This window comes from Colletotrichum chrysophilum, assembly GCF_026319265.1.
Source record: "Colletotrichum chrysophilum strain AFK26 chromosome Unknown scaffold_56, whole genome shotgun sequence".
Lineage (NCBI taxonomy): Eukaryota > Fungi > Ascomycota > Sordariomycetes > Glomerellales > Glomerellaceae > Colletotrichum > Colletotrichum chrysophilum.
In genome coordinates, this window is record NW_026517343.1 from 91,287 (window position 1) to 104,399 (window position 13,113).

At 50.9% G+C, this 13,113-nt stretch overlaps 6 protein-coding genes across 6 annotated transcripts; 4 read left to right on the plus strand and 2 right to left on the minus strand.

The window, feature by feature from the left end:
• Nucleotides 1-363: 363 nt before the first annotated feature.
• COL26b_007100 (uncharacterized protein) lies at nucleotides 364-798 on the minus strand (the record flags this gene model as incomplete). Its single annotated transcript, XM_053179904.1, has 2 exons — nucleotides 364-372; nucleotides 412-798. The coding sequence occupies 2 exons, from the start codon at nucleotides 796-798 to the stop codon at nucleotides 364-366; spliced, it is 396 nt and encodes a 131-aa protein (XP_053036112.1).
• A 1,220-nt stretch (nucleotides 799-2,018) lies between these two features.
• Nucleotides 2,019-3,226, plus strand: COL26b_007101 (uncharacterized protein; the record flags this gene model as incomplete). The annotated part of the gene is made up of 2 exons (XM_053179905.1): nucleotides 2,019-2,371; nucleotides 2,425-3,226. The coding sequence occupies 2 exons, from the start codon at nucleotides 2,019-2,021 to the stop codon at nucleotides 3,224-3,226; spliced, it is 1,155 nt and encodes a 384-aa protein (XP_053036113.1).
• Nucleotides 3,227-3,445: 219 nt separating this feature from the next.
• On the minus strand, nucleotides 3,446-4,381 carry MET7 (Folylpolyglutamate synthetase; the record flags this gene model as incomplete). The annotated part of the gene is made up of 1 exon (XM_053179906.1): nucleotides 3,446-4,381. One exon carries the CDS (start codon nucleotides 4,379-4,381, stop codon nucleotides 3,446-3,448), a length of 936 nt encoding a protein of 311 aa, XP_053036114.1.
• A 2,198-nt stretch (nucleotides 4,382-6,579) lies between these two features.
• Nucleotides 6,580-8,308, plus strand: COL26b_007103 (uncharacterized protein; the record flags this gene model as incomplete). The annotated part of the gene is made up of 2 exons (XM_053179907.1): nucleotides 6,580-7,180; nucleotides 7,548-8,308. The coding sequence occupies 2 exons, from the start codon at nucleotides 6,580-6,582 to the stop codon at nucleotides 8,306-8,308; spliced, it is 1,362 nt and encodes a 453-aa protein (XP_053036115.1).
• A 525-nt stretch (nucleotides 8,309-8,833) lies between these two features.
• COL26b_007104 (uncharacterized protein) lies at nucleotides 8,834-10,300 on the plus strand (the record flags this gene model as incomplete). The annotated part of the gene is made up of 2 exons (XM_053179908.1): nucleotides 8,834-9,060; nucleotides 9,259-10,300. The coding sequence occupies 2 exons, from the start codon at nucleotides 8,834-8,836 to the stop codon at nucleotides 10,298-10,300; spliced, it is 1,269 nt and encodes a 422-aa protein (XP_053036116.1).
• A 493-nt stretch (nucleotides 10,301-10,793) lies between these two features.
• COL26b_007105 (uncharacterized protein) lies at nucleotides 10,794-12,689 on the plus strand (the record flags this gene model as incomplete). The annotated part of the gene is made up of 4 exons (XM_053179909.1): nucleotides 10,794-10,896; nucleotides 10,950-11,349; nucleotides 11,406-11,756; nucleotides 11,816-12,689. The coding sequence occupies 4 exons, from the start codon at nucleotides 10,794-10,796 to the stop codon at nucleotides 12,687-12,689; spliced, it is 1,728 nt and encodes a 575-aa protein (XP_053036117.1).
• Nucleotides 12,690-13,113: the final 424 nt, after the last annotated feature.

Below are 13,113 nucleotides of genomic sequence, written 5' to 3' on the forward strand. Positions count from 1 at the left end.
CCCATGTAAATGAACTGATCATTTCCCAGAGGAAGGACGAAAGTGGTTTGGCTCGAAAAGGTCCCTGATCCCACAGGGGCAAACGGCTCCCACGCCGACCATGGCCCACTTAGAGACTTGGAGTAACTGTAAAGCTGCGGCTGTTGTGAGCTAGGCTTCGGAAAAAGCAGTGAAACACCTACGTTATCATTTGCCTTCCAACCGGACAGAGTACTCCCGAACATAAAGTAGTACCCATTATGATGGATGAGAGCAGGAGACTCCACATTTTCGCCTTCCCAGAGGTGAATGTTCTCAGTGACGTTCAGATAATCAGATGAAAGCTTCACAATACGTAATCCGTTCGGTCGCTGCGGCTACCCATTAGACATTCTGTCATAATCAATTGTTTCCAATACTCAATGTACTCACGTCTTCAGTAAGCAGGTATCCGGATCCATCGTCATCTTCATACAGCCCAATATCACGGCTCTGTTGACCAAGAGGACGGAACCCCCCCTTGTACTCGTAGGGGCCACAAATTTGGTCAGCTGTAGCAACGCCCACCCTGGCATCCTTCCGTACTGCTAGATCATCTGTAGCCTCGCCATTGTCGATGTGGGCGTACATGACATACTTTCTAGTCTTTCTGTTGTAAAGGACCTTAGGGCGTTCCACGATACGTTTTGTCTTCAGGTCCGGAATCGAGTCGTTTCGAGAGAGAGCTGCACCCTCGTACCTCCACTCGACAAGGTTTTGGGATGAATAGCACGAGACACTCTGAAAATACGCTGTGGAGTCCTTGTCCTCGCCGAGCATGTAGTACGTTCTTCCAACCTTGTTAATACCTGCACCGTGAGCTTGAATATGCTTCCCAGTGTTGATCTAAGGAAACGTAAGCCTAGACCGGATCATTCCGCCATGAATCTTTCACTCACGTCAGTCCATGTTGCCCCTGGAACAATCTCAAGTTCTTCGGTAGTCGCCAGGTCATCTTCTCGTTGGGAAGGAAAGTGAAGCGTTGCCTGGCTGGAGCCCAGCACAAGAAAAAGGAGGTAGGAGCTCGGTCTCATTTTCATGAATATATTCGAGCCAACTTGAGCATGCAGCGAAGAAAAGACAGCTTTTTGCTTCGCAGAAGTAGGTGGTTGATCGTTGAAATCAGAAAAATGGACAGAGAGATATTCGGGCAATCGTGGGAAGTGCATACCTCGGGTCAATAATATCTGTACCGAGATTTAGCTGCCGGGTAGAAACCTGAGCAGCCCATCCCACCGGCCGGCCGGGTGTAGATCAGTTGTGACCCCGCACCATCGCCTGGTTGAAGATGTTCCTCCAATAACGAATGATGAATGGGCTACTCCGGCTACCCAAATCCATTCGAAATCTCGATTGAGTAATTGCAAAAGCGTAGAGTAGCTCAGATCCGGGCCCGGAGCCTATGTGTTTGCACACCGCTGCGCCCCACGCGGGGTCCCGACGCCTCTTCTCGGGATGCGGAGGAAGAGCGGCGGAGCTGTTGATCCAAATTCCCTTACATGTACTCTGCCAACACAGATGGATACCCAAGGTACCCATCACTTCTCGCAATTCATTTCTAAGTCGAATTTCAATGTTTTGAGATATCGTCACGAGATGCGTAAGTTTAACGCTATTCTCTTACTTATCATTGTGGCTGCCGAATCTAGAGACAACATTGTTCATCTTGACTATGGCTCATTCCTCGGGCATTTCAATGAACAGTACAACTACACGGCATGGCAGAAAATCCCATACGCGGCACCACCAACTGGACAAAATCGGTTCCGTGCACCGCAACCCCCGATCAAACAAAAGGGCCTCTATGATTCAAGGGAGAAGTTCAGCGCTTGCCCACAGGGCACGGTATGTCTCTTCCAGCCGGCCCACGTACATCAACTAACAATGTCAGTCTGGAGGATCTGAAGATTGCCTGTATCTAGGCCTCTTCGGCCGGCCATGGACGGAAGGTCAACCATTGCGTCACTTTTACTGACACTCGCTTCATCTATGGTCTCAACATGAAGCGCTCAGTCCAGAACGAGACACACTACCAGAACATGCTCGATACTGTTGCCGCCGCCTGTAAGGCCTTGTCCAACAACAATCTGCTCGGTTGGTCCTATGGTAATGAGCCAAACCTGTATGGGTTTGACAATTGGTATCCTGCTGATTACACAGCGGCGTGGCTGAAGGGTACTCGAGATGCAAAGAAGGTTCTCGAGGACAAGTGCCCAGACCTTGCCGATGACGACAAGTTCCGCTGGCTTACGCCATCACCGTCCAGCTTGTCATCAGGGCATGTGAATATTCCAGACATCATGGAGGCGGGCATTGACGAGGATGGCTCAGTCTATTTCCTTGGGGCTCACAGGTACGAATTCCGCATGTGTCAATGCAACAAACGGCAGCTGACATGACCTCCAGCTACATGGGCAATGGAAGAGAACCTGTAAACAAGCAGGCCAAGCTCATGAACCATACGTCTGTAGAGGGTTCCATTAATCGGCATGTAAGCCTGATGAAGAAGCTCGTCAACTACACACAGCCGTATTCGATAAGCGAGACCAACAGTTTGTATGGGGCGGGCAGAGCTGGTATTTCAAACACTTTCGGAGCTGCTTTGTGGGCCTTGGACTTCAGTCTGCATGCCGCAGCCAAGAACATCACCCGTCTGAACTTCCATATGGGCAGGGACTACCGCTATTCGGCTTGGCAACCTGTACAGACATCCAAACAGGACATCGGAACAAAGGCGCCCTATTACGGTAACCTGGCAACTGCAGCCATCCTGGGTCGTCTCGGTAAGGACAAGGTCCAGGTTGCGAATCTCCCAGCTACTGGAAACGGGGCCGAATCTGCGTATGGCATTTACCACTCGGGAAAGCTTGCCAAGGTGGCTATCCTGAACATGGCCGAATACAACTTCACAGCTAGCGGTAATGCAGCCGAGACTGAGCTCAACAAATCCAAGCGTAGTAACCACAGCTTTTCCATCAACCTCGACAATAGTTTCAACGGCAAGACTGCTACGGTGCGTCGTCTCATCGCTCCGGGTGCTGACTCGATTACTGGCATCACATGGGATGGATACACCTTCAACTATGACGTTGACAATGGCAAGGCTGTGCGTGTCTCAAACGTCACTGTTGGCGAGGAGGTTGCTGTTAGCGATGGCAAAGCGACTCTTTCTATCGCGGACAGCAGTGCGGTGGTTCTTGAGTTTTGAGCATGGAGTGCGCATTCCGGGTTTCTTTTATTCGAGGGGATTCTTCTCTGACGGCAGCTAACCTCAACGTGGCTGCGTATTGCTTCATATAAAACACGAGATGGCTGGAATGGCACAAGTTATATGAATTCATTCGAACTACTAGGGCAACGAAGCAGTTAACAGGGCTTGACCCGGTGATTTTCATCGAGACCTGCACTCTTCGATCTATGTAACTTCTCATTCTGCACCTGAATGTGACATGAAATTGACGATGTTGCAGCTCTTTCTCGGGCCCGTTGCTGAGTGAAGAGCTCTTCTGAAAATCTCCAGCAATTGGTCTGTGTCTTCCATCCCTACGCTGAACCGAACAAGGTACGGATCTATACCTAAACTGGATGCCCATTCTAGCTCCTTCATGTGAGCAAGAATGACATAGGGTGATGTCAATGTGAAGTTCGTGCCCAGACTAGGCCCCTTCGCTCCATCCATGTTGTCGTAAAAGGTGACGGCATCTTGCTTGCGATGAAACATCACGGACATTAGGGCCCCGTACCCACCACCAGGCATTCTACAGGCTTCATAGTTCGATTTGTCGCCGTTGTACTTCGGATAATACACTCTCTTGATCAACGGACTGGCCAGCAGTAATTTTGCAACAGCCTCCGCGTTGATATTCATTTGACGAATGCGTGTAGTAAAGTCGCGACTATTCCTTTCCATCAAGATGACGTCCTCCGGCCAGTATGTGTCTTTGTACTCTCTCTCCGCGATCGCTTTTAGACTGGGATAGTAACGGCCTGTTGGACTGAAGACGGCAGAACCTCCAGTGACATTGCATGCGCCAGAGAAGAACTTGGTGAGAGAGGTGACCACCACGTCCGCATATTGAAGAACGTTGACGTTGGCGAAAGTTCCAATCGTTTCATCCACCACAATGGCAAAGTCGTACTTGTCCGCGAGCGACCGGATGCGCTTGAGGTTAGGACATGTGAGCAACGGGTTACCAGGAAACTCGCAAAAGAGGGCCAAATATCGTTCCCCACGCTCAAGCCGATGCTGGATATCGTCCAGCTCAACCTCGGTAGCGTTGCCGTAGAAGACACACCCGGGACCAAATTTCTCGAGGATCTTCAAGGTATCCACATAGGGGAATCCGAAGCTTATGCTCTTCATGTTCCCATGTGTGCCGAGAAGGAATTGGTGGGTGTGAAATATGGCACTCATTCCGGTCGGGAAGATGTAGACGTCGTCGGTCAAGTCATGAGTACTGGAGCTGCGTGGCCCTACTTCGATCGTAGTCCCGCTCTCTGCGTGTGCATTGAGATGGGGCCTCAGCATACTGGCGATGCGTTGTTGAAGTACTTCTTTGGCTTTTTTGGAATCGCTCAGGAGGATCTCGACTTCCTGACCAAACCCCTTTTTCGCACGAGGCATGGGTTCTTGCCACATGATGCCTCGTAATGATTGGCTGATTCCCGATTCTGAAGAAGACAAAATCTCTTTCTTCGATTCTGGGGGATGATAGAGCGGGGGACCATGGCTGTTCATCTGTTTCGGCGACTGGACGCGATATTCTGGTACAAGTAGAGCCTGCTGGAGGAGACAATGGCAGAACTCCGCTCGTCTACTGGAAACACCGAGTCCACTATGCTGCCAAAACTGTTTTGCATACTCGAAAGCGTCCGGGTGAAAACTGACAGCCGCTATTGACGGGGAAAGCGGTTTCCAGTAAACAGCATCCGGATTGCAGTCGTCCACGACTACAGCGACGGTCTCAATACCAACAAGGGCAGGGGCTGGAGCACGAGCGTGCAGGAATTCTACACACAGCTGGGCAGCATATTTGTTGGGAAATAGCATGGCTCGTTGTCCTGGTGTATGGCTGAAGTTTGAAGCAACAGTCTGAGCGAAGGATTCTATGCTTCTGTGGATGAAGAATCTTGGGTACCCTGTGAGCATGTTGTCGACGACCCATCCCTCCCCCGTCGCCCAGCCGACGTTAGACTCCCATGTCGGTAGAGAAACGCTCACGGCCTGGAGAAGTAGAAGTGGTCAGGAAACGCAATCTAACAAGTTTGATAGGCGTAACGGGAACTGACATGGTCTGTGTGAGGGGGAATCGACTCTCCCAAAGGCAGTTGTCCCATTGCTTACACGTTAAGAAAGGGTTGTCGAGACTCGAACATCATACAAAGCAGAATTTGCAACAGCCAGGGGAAACATCGCCCTTTTTAAACGGCTGAGTCCACCCCAGGTAAGACAGCCAAGGATCGCCCCAAAAGCGGACAGCAAGAATTCCAACTCCTCATGGTTCTGTGGCACTTTGGTTTCACTGACGCCACAAGTGGGGATACGAGGTGTTATGGTCACCAGAATGTTCAATGAAACTCTCCAATGAGACTAAAATGGATGGAGTAGTGATGAGAGACTACTAAATTATTCTGGTGGACGAAGCTATTGGCTAAGGTCCACTTGGGGAAGGCATCATGCTTTATTTACTACGACGATGGGTAGTTCTGCGAAATCTGGAAACGTTTGCGGGGAAGCGGAACGAATTGGCCGGAAAATTGCTCCGAGACACAACATGCGGCTGTGAGACAACGAGGGGATGACGGCAAGCAGGTACGAGATGACGCGTAGCCGGATAGGGCGTAACCAGGCGATGATCCACAAGGGAATAGAAAGCAAATAATATTCCCTTTGGTTATATAGAAGTGAGTCCAGAAGAGGACCGACCTGTTGTGGTGCCACTGAAACATTGTTGAAGCTCATATCCACTTGACCTAGCTTTAGCCATGCTTCAAGCTTGTGCAGCCCTAATCATACACATCGAAGAAGTCGCTATGAGATTAGGTTGGTCGCAGAGGTCTCTTGAAACTGGTTTTTGAGTTATCATGCTACACGAATAACTCGTGTGTCCCTTCACGATTCGCATCCAGGATACTCACGCAGTTGTGTGATTTAAGGCAATCTGACAAGTCACCTTGCACTATGGAAAGACTTCCTCGGGCCCAATTTCCCCTCCAATGACAATTCATCTCGGGAGCTTCCTCAACTTTACGGGCAATCAGGCTGGGAGGATTGTGTGTCGGGATTGCGGCGGGGGTCATAAGCATGTCGGTTCTCTTGGCGTCACACAGATAGAGCCTGATCAAGCCCGTATTTCAATCAGGCTTCGGGAACCACCCAGCTTATTGGTCTAAAAGTGCAGATTTGATACGTTTATTTGGATGTGGCTGGGCTCAGCCCCCGGATAGATGCGGAAGGTCTGTCAGACGACACGGCAGGGACGAAAGCCCGCTGGATATATATTAGCCCTCTTCAGAGAGGACGTGAAGTCCGTAGAATGGAGTCTAGATTATGCATTCGCCATGTCTCAACGAAACTGGGCAGAAAAGCCCTCTGGATACGAACCTGCTCGCGTCTACGATGTGGACGACGGACCTTCACGACCGGATACTATCGTATACAAACGCTACAGCCTTTTTAGCTGCACCGAATGGGTCTTGGAGATTATCACGTCTATCGGGAGCCTGATCATTCTTGCGGCGGTGGCTGTCATCTTCAGGACAGTGAATAATCAACCTCTATCGAACTGGACCTTCCCCATTTCTCTCAACGCCGTTATCTCGATATTGACGACTGCTTGTTCAGCGGCTATTATGCATGGCGTCAGCACATTCATCAGCCAGCTGAAGTGGCTTCATTTCAAAAATGGACCTCAGAAGCTGGAACACCTGGAAAGGTTTGATGAAGCCAGCCGTGGACCTCTAGGATCTCTCAAGTTTCTGGTCTCAATGAAATGGAACCTGGCAACCATCGGAGCCTTGGTCACCATTTTCCGTCTTGGTCTGTCACCATTGGCTCAACAAGTGGTGAAGATTGAGGAACGTTTCATCCCCACCACAGACAACAATGTCACGTTTGGCTATACGCACACATACAATCGCGTTCTGGATTATCCTGACTTACGTACGTGTGTATCGGATTTTTCAAAGGAACTCCCCTTGTTTCTAACTGTCTTACCTTTCAGGTGGTATACCTCAGGATCCCGGAATGCAAGCCGCCATCCTCCAAGGACTCTACGATATCAACACCCCCGCAACATTTACATGCCCCGTTGCATGTGAATGGAAGGGATCGTATGTGTCGTTGGGATTCACTGCCGAATGCAGAAATGTTACACAGAAGACATTAGAATCGAAAAGTTGTCGAACGGAGAGCCCCTCGCGGTACAACGAATATTGCAACATGACTACACCCGGAAATATAGGCCTGTATGCCCAAAAAGTCTTTACCTCTTTGGGCACCAGATTTTATATGAATGCGTCTCTTGCAGTCGAGTTTCCTGAAATCTCCCGATTCGGCATCTACCAAGCAACTCCCGATGTAAACTTCAACCAGTCCAACATCAACATCACGGAGTGTTCACTTTCATTGGCTGCTTATAAGTACACGGGCGCAAGATCAGAGAGCACATCGTTTTCCTTCGCAAAGACGGAAATGATCCAGTTCAGTGGCAATCGTTCCGGCCCTCAAAGCGACCGACACAATATCTTAGAGGGCATGGAATTCACCAACGGGTACAAAGCCAGTGATTTGCCTGCATTTAAGATGTCTTCGTACGACCTAAGGGCCTTGGGGCAGTTCTTTACGTCTGGGGCCATCGTCACCTATTGGGTCGACGGGTACGGGCCCAGCTTTGATAATAAGGTTTCTGGCCTTAGCGCTGCTGCTTTGGCTGGCGACGTAGACATCGGAGAGCGATTCAAAAAGATGGCAGTCAGTATGACGGATTATCTGCGCTCGGGGCCGAATAGCAAGTCAGCAGTGGGAGACAGAGTGGATCAAATACCCTACGTGTCAATTCGGTGGTGGTTTTTCGCCGGCCCTGTTGCGATCGAAGCTCTTGCGCTGTTGTTCGCGGTGTTGACAATCTTCAGCAACCGAGAAAGCAGCAGAGTCCCTCTGTGGAAGTCCTCCGCTCTTGCGGTCTTGGCATGCGAGCACGAGAAGAAATCGGAACTACTGAGGACTACGGCCAAGGATATCAGAAAGATTGAGAAAACGGCCAAGAACTCTTTGGTCAAGCTGGAGTAATATTGCAGGAAATGTGGCATTGTTGTAATTATTAGCAACATAGCTTTCTGCTTGCTGTCTTTGCCTGGGGTGCCAGAGTGTCGTGACAGAGGATGGCAATAGCGATGATAGTGGCCGCTTCCTGGAAGTCACCGAAATTCCCGCTTGAACAGAGACATGCTAGTTTCGCCACATTAATACTTACTGATCTCAGTTGAACGGCTCATTGATCGCTCTTCGGGTCAAGTTGCATTGTGCTTACCTATTTGTACACGCGATCTCATTGGCTCCGGAAGAAGCCGGGTGCGCTTGAGGGTCCGTGCAGACAAATTCAACTTCGCGTCGTGTCCGATTATTTTCACACCTACAAACCATCCCGCCTCCATTCACACTCACGAACTTATGAACGGACGTCTGCTCAGGTGCTGTTCCCTCCGCGCCGGGGCTTACTCTGCATTCGCTCGTCAGACATCTAGACCGCTGCTGCGGCGCCTGTCAACGTCGCCTCAGACACGCTCGACTGTGGAGCATCATCAAAATCACCAGATGGAAGCGGACACTCCTCCGATCGCCAGCCTCGACATCAAGCTGGATGCCAACAGTATCCTTGAACCAGATGAAAATGACGATCTTGATCCGGCCCTAGAGGAGCCTGAGCTGCCCCCGCCGCCTCCGCCACCACCGGCGAAGGCACCGAAGGGGTCCCCACTTGAATGGCTATATTTCCCGACGAGAGGTCTCGCAGGCACAATCACACTTGACGAGATTTTGCCGTCCACTGTACCGATCACCACCACTGGCGGCTTTGAGACTCTGTGTTCTTATAATTGGGTGGACACCAAAGATCCTACCATCATTGTTCCAGGCAAGTGGATCCGGGTCAACCCGACGGACATCTACCCGCCTGAGTCCCCTCACGTCTCAGTGACAAATAGCTGACTTTCTGCAGGCGGTGCTGCCAAATTTAATAGCCCTGTCCTCCCGGTTAGGCTCAAGCGGGACATCGGTTACACGTTTTGTGATCTCAATCGGGCCAAGGCTCCCCGGCAGCCATTCAAGGGATTATTCACTGCCCTGGCCGTGATGTCTCCAAATACGAAGCTTGACGACGTTGACGTGATCTTGACCCGTGGTGCTTTTCAAACTCTCCACAAGTTCGTCAAGAGTGGATGCTCAACTGCATTCATCCTGCAGATGAACGTCATCAACAAAACTCTGGTTCTCACATACAGAGAGGAAAGGAACAAGCGAGCCAGCAGCAGGAAAAGCCCCAGCTGGGGCCACGCGTTCGAAGAGGGTTTCACTGCATACGATGACGATCTCAAGGAAAGCCTCGCCCATCACAGAGCCATCAAATATCAGTTTGGCAGCCTCAAAGTTGCAGTTCTTCATGAGGTAGACGCCTCATACTCTGGATCATTCGGATCGCCAGGGCCCGAGGAATCTGCTGAAAGGAAGGCAAAGTATTTGGAAAAGAGGAGCGGGGCCACCAATCTTGGACATTTGGTGAAGTCAAATCAAGATGTGGCAGTAAGACTTTTTGGGACTGGGACAGCAGCCGAGAACGTTGCGGAGATGAAAGCGACGCAGAAGCCTTTGGCGTTGACTGGTGTCCCCAACGAGGCAAAGACCCAGTGTTGGTTTGGTCGGACCGGGACTCTCATATTTGGCATACATGAGAACGGCATCTTCAAAAAACATTCCGTCAGGCAGTTCGAGTTTGAGCCCTGGTGCCAGAACGCACAGGAAGCCTTGCAGAAAGTCGTCTCCCTTTTCGAAAAGCTCCGCGAGCAGACCCGCCGCATCGGCAACTGCGGCGTAGCGATTCTCAACCCCAAAAGCTCCAGAACGCGACTGGAAATTTGGACGCCTATTCGAGCACTTGTCTTCAAGCCAGTTTCACCCGACAGTTTTTACAGGCATTGGACCTTCCAAAACGATTCCACAAATTATGGTTTTGTGCAACCTAAGGACCGTCGGAGAAAACAAGAGTTGGGGGGCCGCCAGGCATAATTCGCTAAGATGATCATTGAGGTTGCGGCGATGGCGTTGGGCGGAAGGACATATCGGCGAAAGGATTATAGCGACACCTTATTCTGGCGGGGTTTTGTTAGTGGAAAGATGCATTTGACCAACCTTGGTTTCTCTGCAGCTGGTTTCGGTGCCGAAGGAAATCCCCACATTGGCTTTCGGTGCCGAGTTGATGTAACCTTCATGTACCGACCATGAAACCAAGCGGGACCAGGCTTGATTTTCAGCCCGAAGAAAGCAGCCAGGATGTGGTTGATCGGGCAGTCTGGGTCGGGCATCTGCACAGTGATACGTTTAGAACGGCAAACGGCAATTGAGTTCATCCCGTACTTGTGGGGACGAGGTTCTTCACGGCCACATCATATAAGAAGAGTGTCCGGTATCAAGACGGCTCTCCCTGTTTGCTTTACCGCTTCACCATCACCTGACCGAACATTTCACCTGACATCATTTTGATAACTTACTTATCTTAGCTATGAGTTTCAAGGCGACTGATGTCCTCATTGTTGGGGCTGGGCCCGTCGGCCTTGTGACGGCCCTCGGTCTCGCGCAACAAGGCATCGACACCGTTATCATTGGTTAGCTATCCGTACTTGCCATCATGTTAGCCGATTCTAACATTTGTGTAAAGAAAAGCGGGAGCTGGAGGTTCAGGAATCCTTCGGTCGAGCCATCACTCTCTTCCCCCGCACCCTCGAGCTCTTGGAGCAGGTGGGCGTGGCCGAAGACATGGTTCAAGCGGGCAACGTCGCACGAGGAATCGCCGCCTACCAGGAAGGTAAAAGAATGCCAGCCGTGGGCCAGCAGACAATGTTCACCGCCATGAACGGAACGTTTCACAACTACGTTCTCAACATCCGACAGAAGAACTCCCAGGCGATCTTTGCAGCCAAGTACAAGGCCGTTTCGGGAAACGACGTCCAATATCAATGGGAGCTCATCGATTATCAAATCGACCAAAGCCCTCAGGACGGTTACAATATCACAGCTGTCCTTCAACATCCCCAGTACGGCAGAAGCTCGGTTAGGTGGTATGTCTTCTCCAACGACACGCTCCAATACCGTGGAAAAGGCTGATTTCCAAAAGCAAATACCTGGTCGGCGCCGACGGCGTACAGTCTCAAGTCCGACAACTTGCAAAGATTGAAATGGTCGGCGACGAAACGGCATACGAATGGGTCCGCTTCGACGGCCGTATCAAGACCGACGTTCCCGACACTGAGCTTGGTTTTGTAACGATCCAAAGTGCCGAGTATGGCAATGTCTTCTTGGTCAGACTCGATAAGGATGTGTTCCGCATTGGATACGTGTTCACCGCCGGGCTGAAGGCCAAGTATCCCGACGGTCTTACCAAAGAGCAGGCTCTCGAGGAGGGACTCAAATCCTTCCACCCCTTCAAAGTCGAGTTCGAGCGGCTTGACTGGTGGACCATCTACACGTAAGTTGACTGTGTTTTGGGAAGCCAAGGATCTCATCTGACAATCGAATCAGTATCAGACAAAAGGTGGCCGAGACCATGAGCAAAGATGAATTCGTGTTCCTTGCGGGCGATGCTGCCCACACCCACTCGTCCGGCTTTGGCCAGGGCATGAACACCGGAGTCCATGATGCCATCAACCTCTCCTGGAAGCTCGCCGGAGTTATCAGGGGATTGTATCAACCAGGAGTTCTTGATACCTATTCTGAGGAGCGCCGTGCCGTTGCTCAGAAGGTCATTGACATTGACAAGACTCTGGCGGCGGTGATGTCTGGCGACCTTCCCGAGACATGGAACGGATGTAGCGGCAAGCCTGTATACAGCAAGGTTCTGGGTGACTTGCTCACGTCGAACGCCAGCTTCAACATCGGCTTCGGCGTCAGCTATGGACCCTCCATTATCGTCGACAAGGCCTGCACCGGCAGTTTGGCCGTGGGTTACCGCACCCCTGACGTGCTACTCATATCACCTGGTGCAAGCACCCCCATCCGCCTGCAAAGCATCATCCACGCCAACACTGGGAAATGGAACGTGCTCATCTTCGCCGGTCGCCCTTTCCAACAGAGAGAAAAGCTGACTGCACTGCGTGAGGCGCTGAAGTCTACGAATTATCTCACCAAACACGCTCAGACGTTGAGCCTCACGACCATCGTGTCCGGTACTATTTCCAACACATGGGACGTTTTCGACGGGCTTCCCCCGAGCTTCGTCTACTGCGACGTTGACGGCCAAGGACACAACAGCTATGGAATGTCAGCCACGAGTGGCGGGCTTGTAGTACTTCGCCCAGATGGCTTCTTGGCTGCTACTTACCCGATCGAAGATGTTCAGGAAGTCGCTGCTTTCTTGGCCGGTTTCTGTTCTGACAACACCAAAGCACTCCCCATCGTTTGAAAACATGTACCTAGACCTTTGAATTCCCTAGACCCATTATAGACTTCTGCAGTTCAGGAATTCGATCGTACCTGGATTAAAGAGCTGGTTCTTTAGATTTGCGGACCAGAAATCATTCAAACATTCATCAGGACGGCTAGAGATCCCGATAGTTCGATAATTCAAATTGAACCAGGTCTTGTAGACGCTAGTCTTAGGCTGCTAGCTGATTCCCTAGGTGAGCGTACCAGAGACCACAGACTACAACCAGTGGGCTGCAAAGAAGCGCATCTGCAAAATTCCAAACAGACATAACCATCTCAATTCATCAAGCATCATTCTCAACAACCTCACAAGCCTGTCCTCTGTCGCCGCTCGACCTTAGATTGTCGAGGAAGTCAATCCCAAGAAAATCGCCAAACCACGGCTCCATTTGATCAAACAT